This window comes from Lepisma saccharinum, chromosome 16 (assembly GCF_977018435.1).
Source record: "Lepisma saccharinum chromosome 16, izLepSacc3.1, whole genome shotgun sequence".
In the NCBI taxonomy this organism is placed as follows: Eukaryota; Metazoa; Arthropoda; class Insecta; order Zygentoma; family Lepismatidae; genus Lepisma; species Lepisma saccharinum.
In genome coordinates this window covers 40821882-40839945 of record NC_139244.1, presented here as the reverse complement: position 1 = coordinate 40839945, position 18064 = coordinate 40821882, and the positions used below count along the sequence as shown (strand labels likewise).

Sequence of the window (18064 nt, the reverse complement as noted above, 5' to 3'; positions counted from 1 at the left end):
ACTCACCGGATTGATACCCCACAAAAATCTCACCATCATTCATCACACACATTATTTACTGTTGTTTCAATTTAATTTCAGGTTCAGAGAAGTAATGGTTGCTCTCGCGGGAGTTGGAGGAATAGACAAGAACGATGGATACTTCCCAATGCGGTTTGCTGTCAAACAGGGCTGGCTGGATACTGTGAAATGGCTTGATAACATTCAAGTTGCTCTATCGGACAAGTTTGCTCCAGGTACATAGCAATATGTGAATGAAAGCAGTCATAGGCAGGATTGGAGGTGACATGGTGTTGAGGAAAGCAATTGCCCTTCCACAGTTATGATAAAATGAGAGAATATATCCACAAAATTAATGGATATTTATAAAAACTAGAAGCTATAAAAATTCTGAATTTCAGCCTATGGGAATAACTTGTAGTTTTAATAATGGCCTATCGTTACAGAAAAGGCTGAATTGACACACACACTTTTTTATGTAGTGTCTATTAAAACTAGACATAAGAAATTCAAGAGATTGTTTGTTACCAACACAGATAACAAAAGAACAAGTGTCACGCTGTTTCAATAAGTTTAAGGTAAAGTAAAGTTTCCCATGCAGTACCGTGCCATGAAGGCACATTTAGGGGATGTGGGGGTAGGGTCTCACACATTCTTGATCTCAGCCATTTTGTGTATCCTCCCTTGATTTTCATGATCTTCAGTCCAATAATGCATAGGACCAAATATTTTTATTCTGCCATCACTTCTCCATCTTGTAGTTCCTATTCTGTAAGTCTAATGTTGGGGTTCTGCTGCAAATAAACTTCCAGGCGTTTGTGAGACTTTCAGAAACACTGGAGTTTCTTGCAACAAACTAAAAAATTAGATGCAAACATTCAGACACTGTGCTCTCTCTGTGAGACTAAATTGAGAGTAAGTTTTTTAAATTTTAAAAAAAAGAGAAAAAATTGCTGACACTTGGGGATGATACAGACTAGGGATGTGCCGAAGCCGATTACAGATGTATGAAAATCGGCCGAAATTGACACATCGGCATCGGTATTGGAATCGGCAAGAATCCGATATTTAAACTGGTACAGATTATACTAGAGTTTTACCTTCTAATAAGTTTTATATTCTAGTTTTGTAAGATTTATTGAAAATTAGGTTATGATCCATCATTATTGTAGAGTTTTTGTAATAAAATTATTGTAACTCATTCAGAGGATCAACCTAACTATAAATCGGAAATAAAACAGTACATTGCTGAACCAGGATCTGCTGTTGTATTGGAAATTCAAAAATGAATAGTCAAACCTGAAGCAAGTCCTGAGAAAATACTTGGGCATACCTGCTGCATCAGTATTCAGTGATTGAGTGTTCAGTGTTGCTGAACAGATTTGCGATAAGAGAAGAAGTAGGTTACTTCCTGAAGTGCTTCCAAATCTCGTGTTTCTGAAGTTGAATCTGGCAGAACAGGAATTCATTTTGCATTTCAAAGAACTGCTTGTGTACTAATGTTAAATCTCTTGAGAATCCATGTTCTTCTTAAAGGTTCACATAACATTTTGTAGATGCAAATGTACATTCGCATCTCTTGAGAATATATATGTATATACAAGAAATGTACATAGCAAATTTATTTTTGTCATGCTGAAAATAACATCCCATTTCTGTTGAATAATCTTATTTATCGGAATCGGTTAAATATTGGCATCAGTATCGGTTCCAAAAATTATCGGTGAGTACATCGGCATCGGTAAATTTTCAGCTTCGTCACATCCCTAATACAGACCTATATTCAATAATTTATGTAATACCTCAATGCCTCGAAAGAAATAGTTAAAAATTGTCATATACTGCAATTTTTTCAAATACCACACTGCTCATAGGAAGTTCTTGTGTCGTTGTTAATATTAAAACAAATAGTGAAATGAAGTAGAAGAAAAGACAATCTACACAAACAAATAATTCTACATGTAAAACAGATTTTCTGTTATGTGAGACCAGCAATATAGTCCCAAATTTCACAGGTATACACAAAGGGTCGTGAACCGTTGAAACAATGTTTCCATTAATTTTTGATTATGTTTGCATTAAATATATGGACGAAATAATTTAACTTATACAAAAAAAGGTTATTGATGGTAAAATGCCACTGATGATATGCCCATAATTGGCATATTACGTGATTGATTGAATTGTTGTTTCAAGCCCACTTTATGCTCAGATAGCCTAATCGAGATTGGACATACAGTTTAAAGTGGCATCCTAATCACTGTCATGTGCCTCCACCAGGTATTGAAACCGGGATCCGTTGATTACAAGGTGACAACGTTACCACTAAGCCATTGAGGAGGCAGTGAGGCATATTACAATATAAAAAATATGAAACACATATTTTAAAGATAGCATTTAAAGTTATTGAACTTTATTTAGTTGTTGATTTTGCTTTCTGTGAAATTGTCTTTATATACTGAAGTTTAATAATGCTGCTGCACTAAATGCACTAAAAATGAAGAACTTGGAGAAAATTACTTTGAAGACCCTGCTATTAACATTGAGCAATAAGAGAAAGCAACAATTCTCCGTATAAAGATAAGAGCCTTTATAGTCCCCTGCCAATTGTTGCAGATAAGAGAAACAGAAATATTGATGAGATTTTCGTACCAGACTTACTCGATACTTCGAAATCACATATACTACCGCTGTATACCCTCAAATACAGGCCTCCGTATGATGGCACTATACTCGATCCTCACTTCTTTCCGGCTGTGAGGGTCATTGAAAAAGATCAACCAATGATTGTGTCAGAGGATAAGCAAGAAGGATGTGGAGGGAGTAGATGCCCCTGGCTGAATTTTGGAAATGTTCTCGCTGCACAGTCGGCACTACCTACTTTTGTGTTTATTTATTATTACTAACTAATCCTGTTTAGTAGGCATCAGGCCACTCAGTCCTATTTTCTTGTTTGTAAGTCCAGGGGGGGAGGGGTGGCTGAAGATAAAATTTTCACCTGGGCGAAATGGATTTTTGGCATCCCCCTACTTTCAACCTCCTCTATCTTTTTTACCCTGGTCTTCCAACCTTCCACCTTTATCCAATTAAAAAAAACATATTTATTGTTTTAATGACGAAAAATAATAGCCTTATTTTAAGAATATTTTAAGTGTTACTGTTAAAGAGCACTTTTATTGCAGATATGTGTTTGTTTAATACAAATGACATCAAAATAACAGTAATCTCTTAGCTAAAATTGCTACGTGATTTTGCAATACACTAGTCATAAAACAAATAACTTAAATTTAGCCATGCACCAGGTGGATGTACAGGTCCAGTCCCGATTAGCTTTTCTGTGCATAAAGTGCACTTAAAAATGAACTCAAACTAACAAACAAATAGCCACGCTTATGCAATTAGAAATAAGGTTCCAACGATAATCAAAGGGAGACATTCCAGTTTGCCCTCCCCTCCCCCATCCTCCAGGGCAACACCCCTGTCAGTTGCCTGGGTCACTCGACCCTTAAGCTGCCCCTGTGTAAGTCCATGAGGGAACAGAATAGAAAAGGTTTATTCACCACTGTTATATCTGTGCCTGATTGTGAGTAGTAGGACCAGAAGGGCACCGAGACCCGTGTGCACCAGAATTTTCCCCAATGGGCCATTCCGGCCCTGTATAGTAGCATAGATGTAGCTGAGCAAATAGTACTACCGCCACTTAGCATGTGACATTAAATAGGGTGTCCTCCGTCCCCCCACTTCCAAATTCCCATGCTGAAAATAGAATATGCATCTTCCCTTTTTGTTCCTTTTAAGATTTATGTAAAATTTATTATGCCTGTCTTGAAATTTATATTAACCTCAGTGTCTGAAACAAAATGTATGGAGGAAATTAAATTCACTTACTGAAACACTGGTGAAATTCTTCTAAGACTCAATCAGTGTCTTTGGCATTTCCTGCCCCATTCTTGAACCAAAAAACTGACCTATGCCTAACTCTAGCTTTGCCCCAAATTCCATTACAAGGATACTGTACGATATTTTGTCAATATTTTAAAAGCAGTGCTTTCTGTGTGTTGAGGATCATAAACAAAGATGCATTGCAAAACTTCAGCTCCTATGGACCACAGGTGTATGAGGGAAAGGTAGAATGGATGAGAGAATCAAACATAGTTTTTATGATGTTGGGCAATCGAGAAATATCTGCACGATGATACCAGTGGTTGAAATGGATGGTACACTACTAACAGGGCTGCATTTCAAATGTTACTGCCCCTAAACAATGTAAAATGTTGGTGATATATTATTCGTTAGAGAAGTACATCTCCACCTTTCCCTCTCCCTTAGCAATAACTAATATCATATATACATGCACAAACATTTTTTTGTAAAAACCTTGCATCATTGTTTTTTTCCTTGTTACTTTTCTTCTAACTTCTTTGTGATCAAAATTTTCAAATGTTCGCAAGTCTACTATTTCGAGCTCTGCTGGCCTCTGTAGCAGAGTGGTTAGCACAGCATGCTACAATGCCAGAGGTTCCACATTTGACTCCTGGCCTGGGCATGGATGTTCTTTGTTAGTGTCCCTTGCAACGTCCACCCACGCAGTGCTCAGCACCACGGCGCAGGAGTACTGGTACTGGCTGCGTTCAACACGCTAAACACTGCAGTTGAGTGGTCGGCAAAAGTTTACCCATATGTGCTAACTGATTCAGTCGTAGTACAAAGACTCAGAAATATCTCAGGGCTTGCTGGGTGTAAAGAAAGACTAAACCCGGTTTATATATAGATGTAACAGTTTATTATAATCCTATCACAAGGATGTCCGTTAGCACACTTACACACGTGTCTTTACCACTCACGTGCATTTACCTGTACCACCTTTAGACTTGAAGAGATAAGGGGGGAGCAGGGAACATCCAATTCATTCCTCGCAGTGAGGCGCCAATGGGGAGTATGGGGACCTAATTTTATTTAGGGCCTGGTCGCCGTATGTTGTCTGGAAACCCAACGCCACACTACCCTGGCGGGGTGCCGCAGGTTGATAGGGGAAGGAAATCTCTCGCAGCAAGCGGAGCGGGACCTCTCACTCTAAAGTGGAGTTGTTCTCTCTCGCCAATAAGAGGAGTGGGGTATCTCTCACTCGAAAGTGGAGTGGGTTCTCTTGCCAAAGGCAGAGTTCAACCTCTCTCGCCGGAAGGCGGAGTGCGGCTTCTCTCGCCCGCAGGCGGAGGACAACTTCTCTTGGGTGCTTGGTCTCTCGCAAGAGCGGAGTGCACCTTCCTTCCTTCCTTCTTTAGGATGCTTGGACTCTCGCAAGAGCGGAGTGATCCTTCTTCCAGGTCAGTTGGTAGGAGAGATCTTATCGGGAGCCGACCAGAAAGCCAACTGAACTTCGGGCCTCGCTGCGCTGGCTTTATACTCGCGGTGGCGCATGAGTGGTGAAAATTTTAATTACAAGTACGCGTTGCTAACTCATTTTTTTACATATTGCAACCTACTTACTGAGAAACATCCAAGAAGTGACATTAAGAAAACACTAGTGGGAAAATCACTAGTTGCATGTGTCAATATAAACTAAAACTGTGTGCATTCAGACAATACAATTAATAATAAGCCTCGCAGGACTCTGTAATCCTAAACATCGAGTTGAACAGTGTAATTGACAATAAATAATAACATTTACCAAATACAACGACCACGCAGGGTCTAATAGTGAGCGAAGTTAATAAACGTAGAGGTGGACCCGTCAACATTTACAGAATACATAGACCACGCAGGGTCAAATAATATTAAGCGAAACTAATAAACGTAGAGGTGGATCCGTTAACACATTTAAACTTTTAGCATGCATTCTTCATCCATACCTTCTTAACAAAATATAATATTGCGACCAAGCAGTGTCGTTAAATGTGGCGACCACGCAGGGTCGTTACATACGCCCCTTCCTCGGGCAAAAATTTTGGTAGAAATTTAAAACTTACAATTTCTGGAAAAATTTTACTGGAAATATTAAAGATCAAAACTGGTAAGAGTCTCTGTCTCTTCTACACTTCAGTCACTGGGTCCTCTTCTTCCCCTACTACTTCTCTTCTTCGCTCCGGAGAACATCTATAAAGGCGAAGGTTGTCGAAGTTGACTCTGTCGACTGGGTTCTTGGTCGTCGGGTTCAACAGCAGGGCAGTGTTGCTTCGAACATCCGTGGCGACATAGGGGCCAATAAACACCTCAAATAGTTTGGCGATTGTCTTATTCTTTTTGGAACTCAGCTTATGGTTCCTGACAAGAACCAAGTCACCTTCTTGCAACAGGAATGCATTTCCTTTTACTTTAAACTTCCTTTTCTCACTTTTGGAGCGTTCTCTAGCTCTTGCCATGAATAACTTTTGATCCCAGTTGTCTATTTGGGAATCGGCTTCGTCGATGGGCCAGTTGAAGTGGTCCAAAACTTCATTAGGCACAGGCCTGTTAAAGAATAACTCTGAAGGTGCGTATCCTGTAATGTCTGAAACAGAGTTGTTTAGGAGCCATGAAATTTCGGTTAGATACTTTGACCAAGACTGGTGCTCACGATGACAGAACAATCTGAGTAACCGCACTATTTCTTGGTTCATTCGTTCGATGGTATTACTACTGGGGTGATAAGCAGTGGTGAAGTAATACTTAATCCCTTTCTTATCTAAATACTCCTTCCACAATCCAGAAGTAAACTGTGTTCCTCTATCAGATAGAATTGCTCTCACCTTTGGAAAATGGGAGAAATATCCTCTCTCCATCACATTAAGGATTTCCCTGGCCGTTCCTCGTCTCAGAGGGTAAGTGGAGACAAATTTGGTCCCTACATCTACCATGGTCAAAATATACTGGTACCCATGAGACATAGGTAACTTTCCAATTAGGTCGACTGATAAAAGTTCATGAGGATTTTTCTGGTTAATGTGTAGCTTATCCTTCAAAATACCTAATTTGTCCATTTTCGTTTTAGCGCAGGTGAGACAATCCCTAACATGTTTGGCTATATCCATCTTCAATTTAGGCCAAAAATATCTACTCTTAATTCTCTTAAGGGTTTTAGCCATGCCAAAGTGACCCAGTTCGTCGTGGTTCTCCTTTAGGACCCTCTCTTTCAGATTCTCGGGGACACACAATTTCCAGGAGACTTCATCTCCAGATGTTTTCCTAAATAAGAGGTTTCCATACACTTGATACAATCTTTTTATCCTGGAATCAACTGGGGAGTCGTTAACTTCCTCTTGCCTCAGAATCTTTAAGACCGGCTTGCAGAAATTATCCTCTTCTTGGGCTTGGATCCAATTTTCTACATCCTCCACTTCTCCCCTTTCTTGCCAAACGTAGTTCACATGGAAAAATTTGGTGTCCTCATCTTTCACGCTCTCTTCGGCTGGATAACGGCTGAGTATATCGGGAACCGTGTTTTCTTTCCCTTGTATATAAATAATTTCAAAAGAGTAAGATTGTAGTTTCAGGGACCATCTGGTGAGTCGACAGTTCCAGTTCCTGGAATTTTGGAGCCAAACTAACCCTCTGTGATCAGTGTAGATTTTGAAATGTCTCCCGCGAAGATAAATCTCAAACTTGCTTACTCCAAAAAGTATGGCCAGGCATTCCAGTTCATGAATGGAGTAGTGTACTTCATTGTTCTTTAGCTTCCTGCTAGCATACTGGATTACAGCTTTCTCTCCGTTCTGCTCCTGAAATAAGACACATCCTAAGCCTTTGGTCGAAGCGTCACATTGTATGCAAAACTCCTGGTCTAAATCAGGTTGAGCCAGGGCAGGAGCGGTTACCAGTTCTTGTTTAAGCTGGTCGAAGGCGGATTGTTGCATTGAACCCCAGTTCCATCTAGCGGTCTTAGAGAGTAACTTCAGCAATGGTTCTGTCTTAACCGAAAAATCTTTTATGAATTTCCGTCTCCAATTTGCGAGTCCCAAAAATTTCCTGACATCTTTCTTAGTTTTAGGTTGTGGAAACTTCAGGATGGCTTCGTTCTTTTTCGGGTCTATTTTAATCTTATCTCCCGAAATTAAATGGCCTAAATAAATCAATTCACGTTTAGCAAAGTTACATTTGCGAAGTTTCACCTTAAGTCCAACCTCTTCTAATCTATGGAGCACCTCTTCTATATGTAGTTTATGGCTGTCGAAATCCGCATCAAAAATCAGTAGATCGTCTATGTACACTGTCAGATAACTTTCAGTTTCAGGTCCAAAAACTGTATGCATAACCGACACAAAGGTAGACACAGCATTAGATAAGCCGTAAGGCATCTTCAAGAATTCGTACTGGCGACCTTTGTACGAAAAAGCAGTGTATTTTCGGCATTCTGGTTTCAAAGGAATCTGTAAATAGCCTGAAGCTAGATCTAAACTTGAAAAATACTGGGCCTGTTTAAATCTCTGCAATGACTCATCAATAGGTGGCACTGAGCTTTTAGGAACAATCATAATAGCATTTAATAGTCGAAAATCCAGGCAGGGTCTTACACTACCATCGGGCTTGTCTACCACTAGTAATGGATTAAGATAGGGTGATACCGATGGTTGAATAATGTTCCAGCTTTTCCACAAGCTAAGTTCTTTTTCTAGAGCGGCCCTTTTCGAAAGCGGCACTGGATATGGAGGGCGATGAACTGGTTCGGTACATTTTAAAAGGATCTCACATTCTGCACTTTCCATGGTACCGGGCTTCTCTGAGAACACAGCTATATATCGATTCAGCACTTGCAGCAACTCCTGTTTCTGGGAATCATTCAGAATGTCTATAGTTTCGACCTTCTCCTTGAGGTCTGCCGGTTTATACATCCACTCTTCGTCTCTTTCTTGGACCTTTTGGATATACCGCACAATTTCAACATCCAGTGGATTCCCTACATCTTGATCCGGAGTTTTTCCAAAATACAATTTTACCGAGTCTCTTCTGAAATTTATCTCGGCCTCGTGCTGCTTCAAGAATGGCATGCCCAAAAGAAGATCTGTACCAAACCCTCTCAATATAAAAACTTCAGTACTGAACACCATACCTTCAATCTCCAGTTCCACACGTCTGCTGCCAAAGACACGCTTCCTATGGCTCCCAGAAAAATCCACTAATCTTATCTCTGGAACCTTCTGCACTTGAATACCTGGAATTTGTTCCTTTAATTTAGCCCAAATTTCATAACTTAAAATAGAGCATTCGCTCCCAGTATCTATTACACAAGTCACTGGTATATCTATTAACTTTGCCGCCACTGCTGGTGATTTATATCTAATCCTTGATTCCCTTGCGGATTTCAGTTCACTCTGTAATTTTACTTCTTCTGTTTCAGTTAGTTGGAAGTTAACCTTTAGTTCTTGGATAGTTGTATCAGGTCGCTCCTCCGAGGCCCCTTGCCTAAATGGGAACGAAGCACCTAGACAAGGATCTAGTTTGTTTGGCAGGATTGAGACCTTTGATTATGCAGGAAGTCCCGGGTTGTTTCTAGGGTTTCCTCCTGCTCAGAGGTCAAAACTTCTCTGGAGGGTGACTGTCTTCCACTTGGTCCCGTGTCTCTAGGTGAGGGTCGCCTAGGAGAATAAGGACTACTGCGTCCCTGATTGTTCCTCCTCCAATAGGGAATTCTGCCATCTGGCCCTTGATTTGGTCGATAAGGTTCCCATCGACCATTCTGGTTACGGCTCAGTCCTCTGTTACCTCCGCCTCTATTAAAATTCCGAGTTCTCCAAGAGTTTTCTGGTTTAGTATCACTCTTGGTCTCAATGCTTCGCACTTTGAAATTCTTATTGGGAAGTTCTTTACCTTTGAAGTCCTCTTTATTTCTCCAGAAGTCGGGATCATCGTATATTTCAAAGTCCTTGAGGAAACTGGTCAATTCGTCGACTGTTCTGGGAGAGTGCGCAAGGCAGAGATTTCGAGTTCTATAAGGTAACTGACCTATGATTAAATTCAGCACCTCGCTCTCGCTGAAGTTGTCACTTAGATTCCTATAGGCGGCGTAAATGCTCCAAGCGAAGCTCTCCATATTTTCATGTACTGGACGGGAATATCTTCTGTTTCTTACTGCTGTTAATTGTCTCTGCTTAGCCTTCTCGGAGGCAAACTCTTCTTTAAACTTTATGCAGAAATCAGCATAGCTAACAAAACTGTCTATGTTACCTGCCAGCCAATGTTCAGCTTTACCTGTGAATACTCTAGGTAGCAATTCGAGTCTGTAATTGTCAGGCACTTGCATAAGCTCGAAGCTTACATTGAGCTCACGAAGATATTTCTCAGCTGACTGAGCTTCGATATCACCCTTGAACTTGGGGATGTGTGCGATGTCAGCCATTCTAGGCATCTTAAATTCGGTTCTTCGCCGAGGAGATGTCCCGTCGGAACTATCTGCTTCTCTAGGCCGCTTACGCTTATCCGATTGAATGGTTCCCATATAGAAAGGATTCTGCACCACTCTAGGAGGTTCATAAGAGGCTGCCTCAGGATTCAAACTTCTATCCCGTTCAATGGAATCTGGGAGAACATCAGAAGGGACTCCCGGTTGTAGCTGCAACCTTTCAATTTTATCTTGCAGTTCGCCTACTCTTCTGACTATAGACCCAGTCTGTTCATGTATTTCTTGCCGAAGAGATACTTCCAATTTATGTGTCTCTCCGCGAAGAGAGTTCACCTTTTCGCCGGTTGCTTTGGCCATCGTTTCTGCAGCTACTTTCTGTTCTTGGACCGCCTTCTCCATAACTACGGCCTGCTCACTCAGAGTCTTTACTGCTGCTTCTATCTGCTTAACTCTCTCTGGTTCTTCACCTCCACTTTCCGTCGTAGACTGGGCTACCAATTGTAGACAGACATCTAAATTTTTCTTCATTTGTTCCTGCTCTTGCTCCATTTCACCACGCCAGGCAGCTAAAGGTTCTAATTGTTCCTCTACTACTCTCACTACTTCTTGCTGACAAGAGATTCTAATTTTCTCTAATTCCTCCCTGAGACTTTCTAACTGGTCTGTCTTATGTTGGGAGAAAAGTGTTCGCATCTCTGTTCTGCTTCTTTCAGCTTCTTGCTGTCTCCTCTCTTCTAGACCTTGAACTAAGGCATGGAGAGTTTCTAATTCTCTTTCTCTCTTCTCTTCAGCTTCTCGTTTTTCAATTTCTCTTTTCTTTTCAAGAGACTCGATTAGACTCTGTGTCTCTAGTTTCCGTTTAGCTTCTTCTTCTGCTTTCTCAAGTGCCTTTTTAGCTTCTTCTTCTGCTTTCTCATGAAGCCTTCTCTCCTCCATGGACTCCACTACTTGTTTTAGCTCCATTACCTCTTTCTTTCTAGCTCTCTCAATTTGAGCCATATCTTTCTTTCTCTGCTTCTCTTCCTCCATTTTCTCTTTCTTTCTCTCTTCTTTATCTTTCATCAGCCATTCTAATAACCAATGGTCTGATGGGGTTGTACTAGGACCACTTGGTTCTTGCCCGGAAGCCTTCAAGGGTACTGTTGAGCACGTCTTGCATCTGGACTCTGCAGTGGACACTGAGGTCTCTTCTTGCCCCTCACATCTAAAATGGAACTTCTGTAGACATTGGCAACACTGGAAAGACTCCATCTCTCCTCCGGTATCCTCACAGCATCCGAACCCAGTTTCTTCATCTACGGTTTTCCTCCCTCTGCTTCTTAAGTTCATACTTGACGCGTCCCTTTCCATTTTTGGCACACCGTCTATGGTTTCTTCCACAGCACAACACTATATCTTCTCCTTCGTGAATTCTTTGGACGAACACTAAAACTGACACTTATGGGCCCTTTCTAGTCCTTGTAGCTAATAGGCCCCCACTGACTTGCTGGTTTCAGTCTTTACAATCTCTCGGGCCCCACGTTAAAGCGCCAAAAATTTTATGCAACGTCCACCCACGCAGTGCTCAGCACCACGGCGCAGGAGTACTGGTACTGGCTGCGTTCAACACGCTAAACACTGCAGTTGAGTGGTCGGCAAAAGTTTACCCATATGTGCTAACTGATTCAGTCGTAGTACAAAGACTCAGAAATATCTCAGGGCTTGCTGGGTGTAAAGAAAGACTAAACCCGGTTTATATATAGATGTAACAGTTTATTATAATCCTATCACAAGGATGTCCGTTAGCACACTTACACACGTGTCTTTACCACTCACGTGCATTTACCTGTACCACCTTTAGACTTGAAGAGATAAGGGGGGAGCAGGGAACATCCAATTCATTCCTCGCAGTGAGGCGCCAATGGGGAGTATGGGGACCTAATTTTATTTAGGGCCTGGTCGCCGTATGTTGTCTGGAAACCCAACGCCACACTACCCTGGCGGGGTGCCGCAGGTTGATAGGGGAAGGAAATCTCTCGCAGCAAGCGGAGCGGGACCTCTCACTCTAAAGTGGAGTTGTTCTCTCTCGCCAATAAGAGGAGTGGGGTATCTCTCACTCGAAAGTGGAGTGGGTTCTCTTGCCAAAGGCAGAGTTCAACCTCTCTCGCCGGAAGGCGGAGTGCGGCTTCTCTCGCCCGCAGGCGGAGGACAACTTCTCTTGGGTGCTTGGTCTCTCGCAAGAGCGGAGTGCACCTTCCTTCCTTCCTTCTTTAGGATGCTTGGACTCTCGCAAGAGCGGAGTGATCCTTCTTCCAGGTCAGTTGGTAGGAGAGATCTTATCGGGAGCCGACCAGAAAGCCAACTGAACTTCGGGCCTCGCTGCGCTGGCTTTATACTCGCGGTGGCGCATGAGTGGTGAAAATTTTAATTACAAGTACGCGTTGCTAACTCATTTTTTTACATATTGCAACCTACTTACTGAGAAACATCCAAGAAGTGACATTAAGAAAACACTAGTGGGAAAATCACTAGTTGCATGTGTCAATATAAACTAAAACTGTGTGCATTCAGACAATACAATTAATAATAAGCCTCGCAGGACTCTGTAATCCTAAACATCGAGTTGAACAGTGTAATTGACAATAAATAATAACATTTACCAAATACAACGACCACGCAGGGTCTAATAGTGAGCGAAGTTAATAAACGTAGAGGTGGACCCGTCAACATTTACAGAATACATAGACCACGCAGGGTCAAATAATATTAAGCGAAACTAATAAACGTAGAGGTGGATCCGTTAACACATTTTAACTTTTAGCATGCATTCTTCATCCATACCTTCTTAACAAAATATAATATTGCGACCAAGCAGTGTCGTTAAATGTGGCGACCACGCAGGGTCGTTACACCCTTCATAAATTTCATCATATCATCACTCATCTCCATCTTCACAATTAGTCAAAAAGTGGCAGAAATGCGAAGTAAAATAAGCCAACTCAATCAATCAATGAATTAAGCTCTGGCGAGACATTTAATATATTTGCACATCCAGTAAAACACAGACATCTTATGTTTTGTTGTTAAGAAATTCAAACGTTTACAATTTGTCAAAACATTTCTGTATTTTCATGCCATTTTTATGCACTTGCTAATTGCTTTCTTTTACAAACGTCATACGAGGGTCACTATTTATATTTTGAGCCTAACAATGAAAAAACAGGAATTTGGAATTGAAAACTGCTTTATTGTTTTTCGAAGTATTCTCCTTTATGGTCAATACACTTTTGCATTCGTTCGAACCATTTGTCAAAGCAGTTTTTCCAATCTTCTTGAGACACCTCCATAATATGGTTTTTGAACGCATCAACGGCATCTTCCGCAGACGAAAATCGTTGTCCACGCAATTTATTCTTGACATTCGGGAACAAGAAGAAGTCATTGGGTGCCAAATCAGGACTGTACAGTGGATGACCCATCAATTCGATTTTTTGACTGTTCATAAAGTCTGTTGTTAGACGAGATGTGTGACAGCTGGCATTGTCTTGATGAAGAATTATCTGACGGCGTTTGTTTGTTTTCCGTATTTGACCGAAAACCTCTGGCAAACAAATTGTTGTGTACCATTCAGAGTTGACCTTTCTACGTTCCTCTAAAGGCACAGTTGCCACATGACCAGTTTTCCCGAAAAAACAGGCAACCATTTGTTTCGATGTGCTTCGAGCGCGAACAACTTTTGTTGGATTGGGTTCATCTTGAAACACCCATACAGTCGACTGCTGTTTACGTTCCGGCTCATATGCATATATCCATGATTTGTCACCTGTTACAATCTTATATACGTCTTTTGAAGCACCAGGATTGTATTTATTGAGCATTTGTTTGCACCAAATTGTGTGGGATCCAACGAGAACATACCTTTCTCAGAGCTAAATGATTATGTAATATTTTATATATGCTGGTGGAACTAATGCCTATGGTTGCCTCAATCTCACAGTATGTCACATGACGATCTTGCAGTATTTGGTTTTGCACAGCATCAATGTTTTCTTGAACAACAACTGATTTTGGAGGACCTTCGCGAATCTCGTCGGTGAGCGAATGGCGGCCACGATTAAATTTGTTATAGCAGCGTTTCACAGTGGCAAAGGATGGGGCTTCATCGCCAAATGTGGAAGTAAGTTGATTGATGCACTCTTGTCTTGATAATCCACGTCGAAAATCATAAAAAATCATCGCACGAAAATGTTCACGAGTTAATTCCATTTTATTGTTGTCGCGCAATCTCCAAGGCAACATAAACAACACAAATGAAGCTATTGACAAAACATTTGAAGTACGTTATGGTCAATAATGCCAGACGATTCCGTGCAAACGTCAAATCGCGCCTGACTTCAATCAGTGTTGCCAAGGCTCAAAATATAAATAGTGACCCTCGTATAAACAAACAAAACAAGTGCAGACTTTTGTTTACTTTTCCACATCTTTCTTCCAGGACGTCTATTGCAAAATGCATGACAAAATAACATGGACATAATTAACATTTTAATCCAGGGAATAAATGTTTCCATGAGTTTCCAAAATTCCAAAAATGAGATTTTATGCGAGATATCACAAAATAGAAACTTTACTAAAATATGTCCCCCTAATTTTCATAGACTATTCTCTGTGTGTGTGAAAGTTAATAACGAAAATAGAACAACTATGTACAAGGGAGAGTCAAATGATAACCTTAACTTGTTTTTGTTTCTTATCTAGATTTCTGTATACAGGGTTGAACAAGTTCGCTGCATTTTAGCAGACCGATTACTGAGCTACATATATCTTCAAATTTGAGTTGGTGCCTGTATACTTTCAGAATAATAATTGTTTGGGGTCCACGTGCAATCACAGATGAGCCACTGCAAAAGCCTTTCCACCCATTTGCCTACAAACTGAGGCCATTGTCGAACTTTCTCCTCCATTAGTAAACTTGCTGGTGTGGTAGCATGCACAGATATATTGAATTTTCATTTGCATAGAAATTTCTGTAAGTTTTAGGCTGACAGAGGGCAAGAAACCACTCCTCTTCATTGGTGCAAGTGTGTATAGGAGGTGCCATCTTTAAAATAATAAAATGGCATTTTGAAGCTCACTTGATTAGTGTTGCAGCCTTGAGGTCATTTTGTAAAGAACGGTTGATATCTCATGTAAATTTGAGCTGTATACAGTCTGCCTTACAATTTTTATTGGACTTCTCGGTATTAAGGTTCTCATTTGACTCTTGTAATAGTGTAGTGTATTAACAGTACGAAATATGAAAAAGAGAAAAGAAAAACAGATGTGCTGGATGTTCACTCATCTGATGAATCGAGAAGTTTCTCCACCAGGATATAGCAGTAACAATTGCAAAGAAACAATATTTTATTAATAGCTTATTATAATATTTGTTACTGTTGTTTCCACTATTCAATTTATATAAACAGTCTGAGCCATCCTATAAAAAATTCTGACGATACCATACTTTAACCACGTTGTTCTTGATATTGCAGCTTCACACCAAGAGAATGTCTTACATGTGGCTGCTGCAGCAGGAAGGACAGTTGTCATGGAATACCTGCTCAGCCTCAAAAGGTGCAATGATCTCATAAATCAGCCACTTAGAAACAAGGAGACGGCATTGTGGATAGCTATAGACAAAAAATCTGTTGCGTGTGCCCAAATGTTGCTCAATAATTTAGCTAACTTTAAAATTCCCTTCTTACTGCACAAGGTGCTTGCAAAAGATAATAATGTCATATTGCAACGCCTGCTAGTTGCAGATAAAAAATGGTGCTATGGTCAACTTTTGATGCAGTACCCTGACATGAAAGGGTGTAATTGTTTCCATCTGGCAGCACAGAACCACACAGAGCAAAATCTCTCATTGATTTTTGAATTATACATGCAGACTACACGTGATATTCCGGACCCATCTTTATTTCACAGTCCACACTTGAAGCCTCTTGCGGAAACAAATGACAAAGGTGAAACGCCACTACACTGTGCTGCACTTGCTGGTTCGGCACCATGCTGTGAATATCTTATCAAGTGTGGAGCTAATATTAGTGCAAAGACGCACTACAAATCATCAGCAATACAAATGATACTGAAAAACATGCCATCGTCAGTTACCTTTATGGAGAATATATTTAATAGCTTCATTAGGGTAGCAGGGAATGATTCTCCAATAGTGCAGTCAAAGTTGGCCGACATGAGGGATACAGACGTCAGAACTTTCGCTGGCAGCCAATGGATAGTGTTGAATTTTGACATATTCTGCCAGTATGATGCAACAGGATCCCAAATGAGTGCGTTACACAAGTGCTTTCAGAGGATTCAATACATGCGCGAACAAGATATGATGAAGCATCCCTTGATTCAATGCTTTGTTCTACTGAAGTGGAGAAGAGTTCGTCTAATTTTCCAGACGTTCCTTGTTGTTTATATTATGTTTATAATTTCATTGTCCTTCACCATTATCATTAATCATAGTATATCTCAAAAGGAAAACTATTATTATAATAGCACTCTGGGACCTGACGAAATGGAAGCTCTGCATCCAGTATCAAGCTACACAACGATGGTGCTGAGTGTTGTAGTCATGATCTTCTTGCTGCCTGATGTTCTGTTTACATTCCTGCTTAATCCCACAAAATTCGCTCCTCTCTTCAGAGCTATTCCACCCATACTTGCGTTTGCATGCTCATTTTTTGATCCTCAAGAAGCAATTGTAAACGCAGTATATTCATACAATGCAGTATTTTCATGGATGTCTCTCATTATACTTTTTGGTCGGTTTCCCGAGTTTGGAAAATATGCGCACATGTTCATAAATGTTATAGAAGGACTATTGAAGTTCATGGTTCATTACCTATGCATTAACATTGGCTTCATTTTAGGTTTTTGGGTGTTGCTTAAACCAGCTTTACTCAAACAAAGAGACGAGATTCTTGCAAGAAATGCAAAGTTGAGAGAACAGGGCAGACAAGATGAGCAAGAATACGTATATGATCCGTCACTGTTCACGGAAATTCTGGATGTGTTTGCCCTATGGGCTAAAGTAACGGACTATCAGATCAACTTAAGGGGGGAAAATAAAGGTACGGTTGAGATAATGTTCTTCTTGCTTATCATTATAGGAAATGTTGGCCTCATGAGATTCTTGCTTGCTGTAACCACCAGTAACGTACGAAAGCTTGAAACGTACGGTGAATTTAAGCGACTGGAGGAGCAGGTGGAATTTCTTTGGCAATTTGAGAGCATCATTCTTGCATGTCACATACCCTTTATAAGGAAACTTTCACGAAAGATGCTGCTTTATAGGCAGGAGCCTGTTTTGCTTTCTGATATAGAGAAAATCCTGCCAAAGCACATTGCCTATCAGGTGTTTGAGTTGGTGTCAATGATAGCCGAAGGCCATGTGAAGGAAGATAAGCATTGGCAGACACTTACCAATGTCTGGGGTAGAGATAAACCAAAGACGATTGGGGCTACAGTATCAAATATAGTGCAAGCAGGGAGCAACATCAGGCGTAGATTCAGTTCTTTTCAACAAGATCCTAGTACTTCCTATGACCCATCATTAGCATAGAAACAGATATTGTCATTAAATGTGTGATAATATTAACATATCAAATTTATTAATATTTCAAAATACTGTTGAATGATTTCAATGCTCTTATTCGAATAAAATTTATTATTTTATTGTATTTGTCCTTCATTTAAGCATTCAAAACAAGAGACTTTTGTGTT

At 40.5% G+C, this 18064-nt stretch overlaps 1 protein-coding gene across 1 annotated transcript in view; it reads left to right on the top strand.

The window, feature by feature from the left end:
- The window catches only part of LOC146000420 (uncharacterized), a 76663-nt gene extending 58646 nt beyond the window's left edge, over window positions 1-18017 (top strand). The window contains exons 4-5 of the mRNA XM_083138027.1: window positions 82-236; window positions 15823-18017. Of these exons, the coding sequence (XP_082994153.1) occupies window positions 82-236; window positions 15823-17903 (2236 nt within the window). The 3' untranslated portion in view covers window positions 17904-18017. The remainder of the gene's footprint in view (window positions 1-81; window positions 237-15822) is intronic.
- Window positions 18018-18064: the final 47 nt, after the last annotated feature.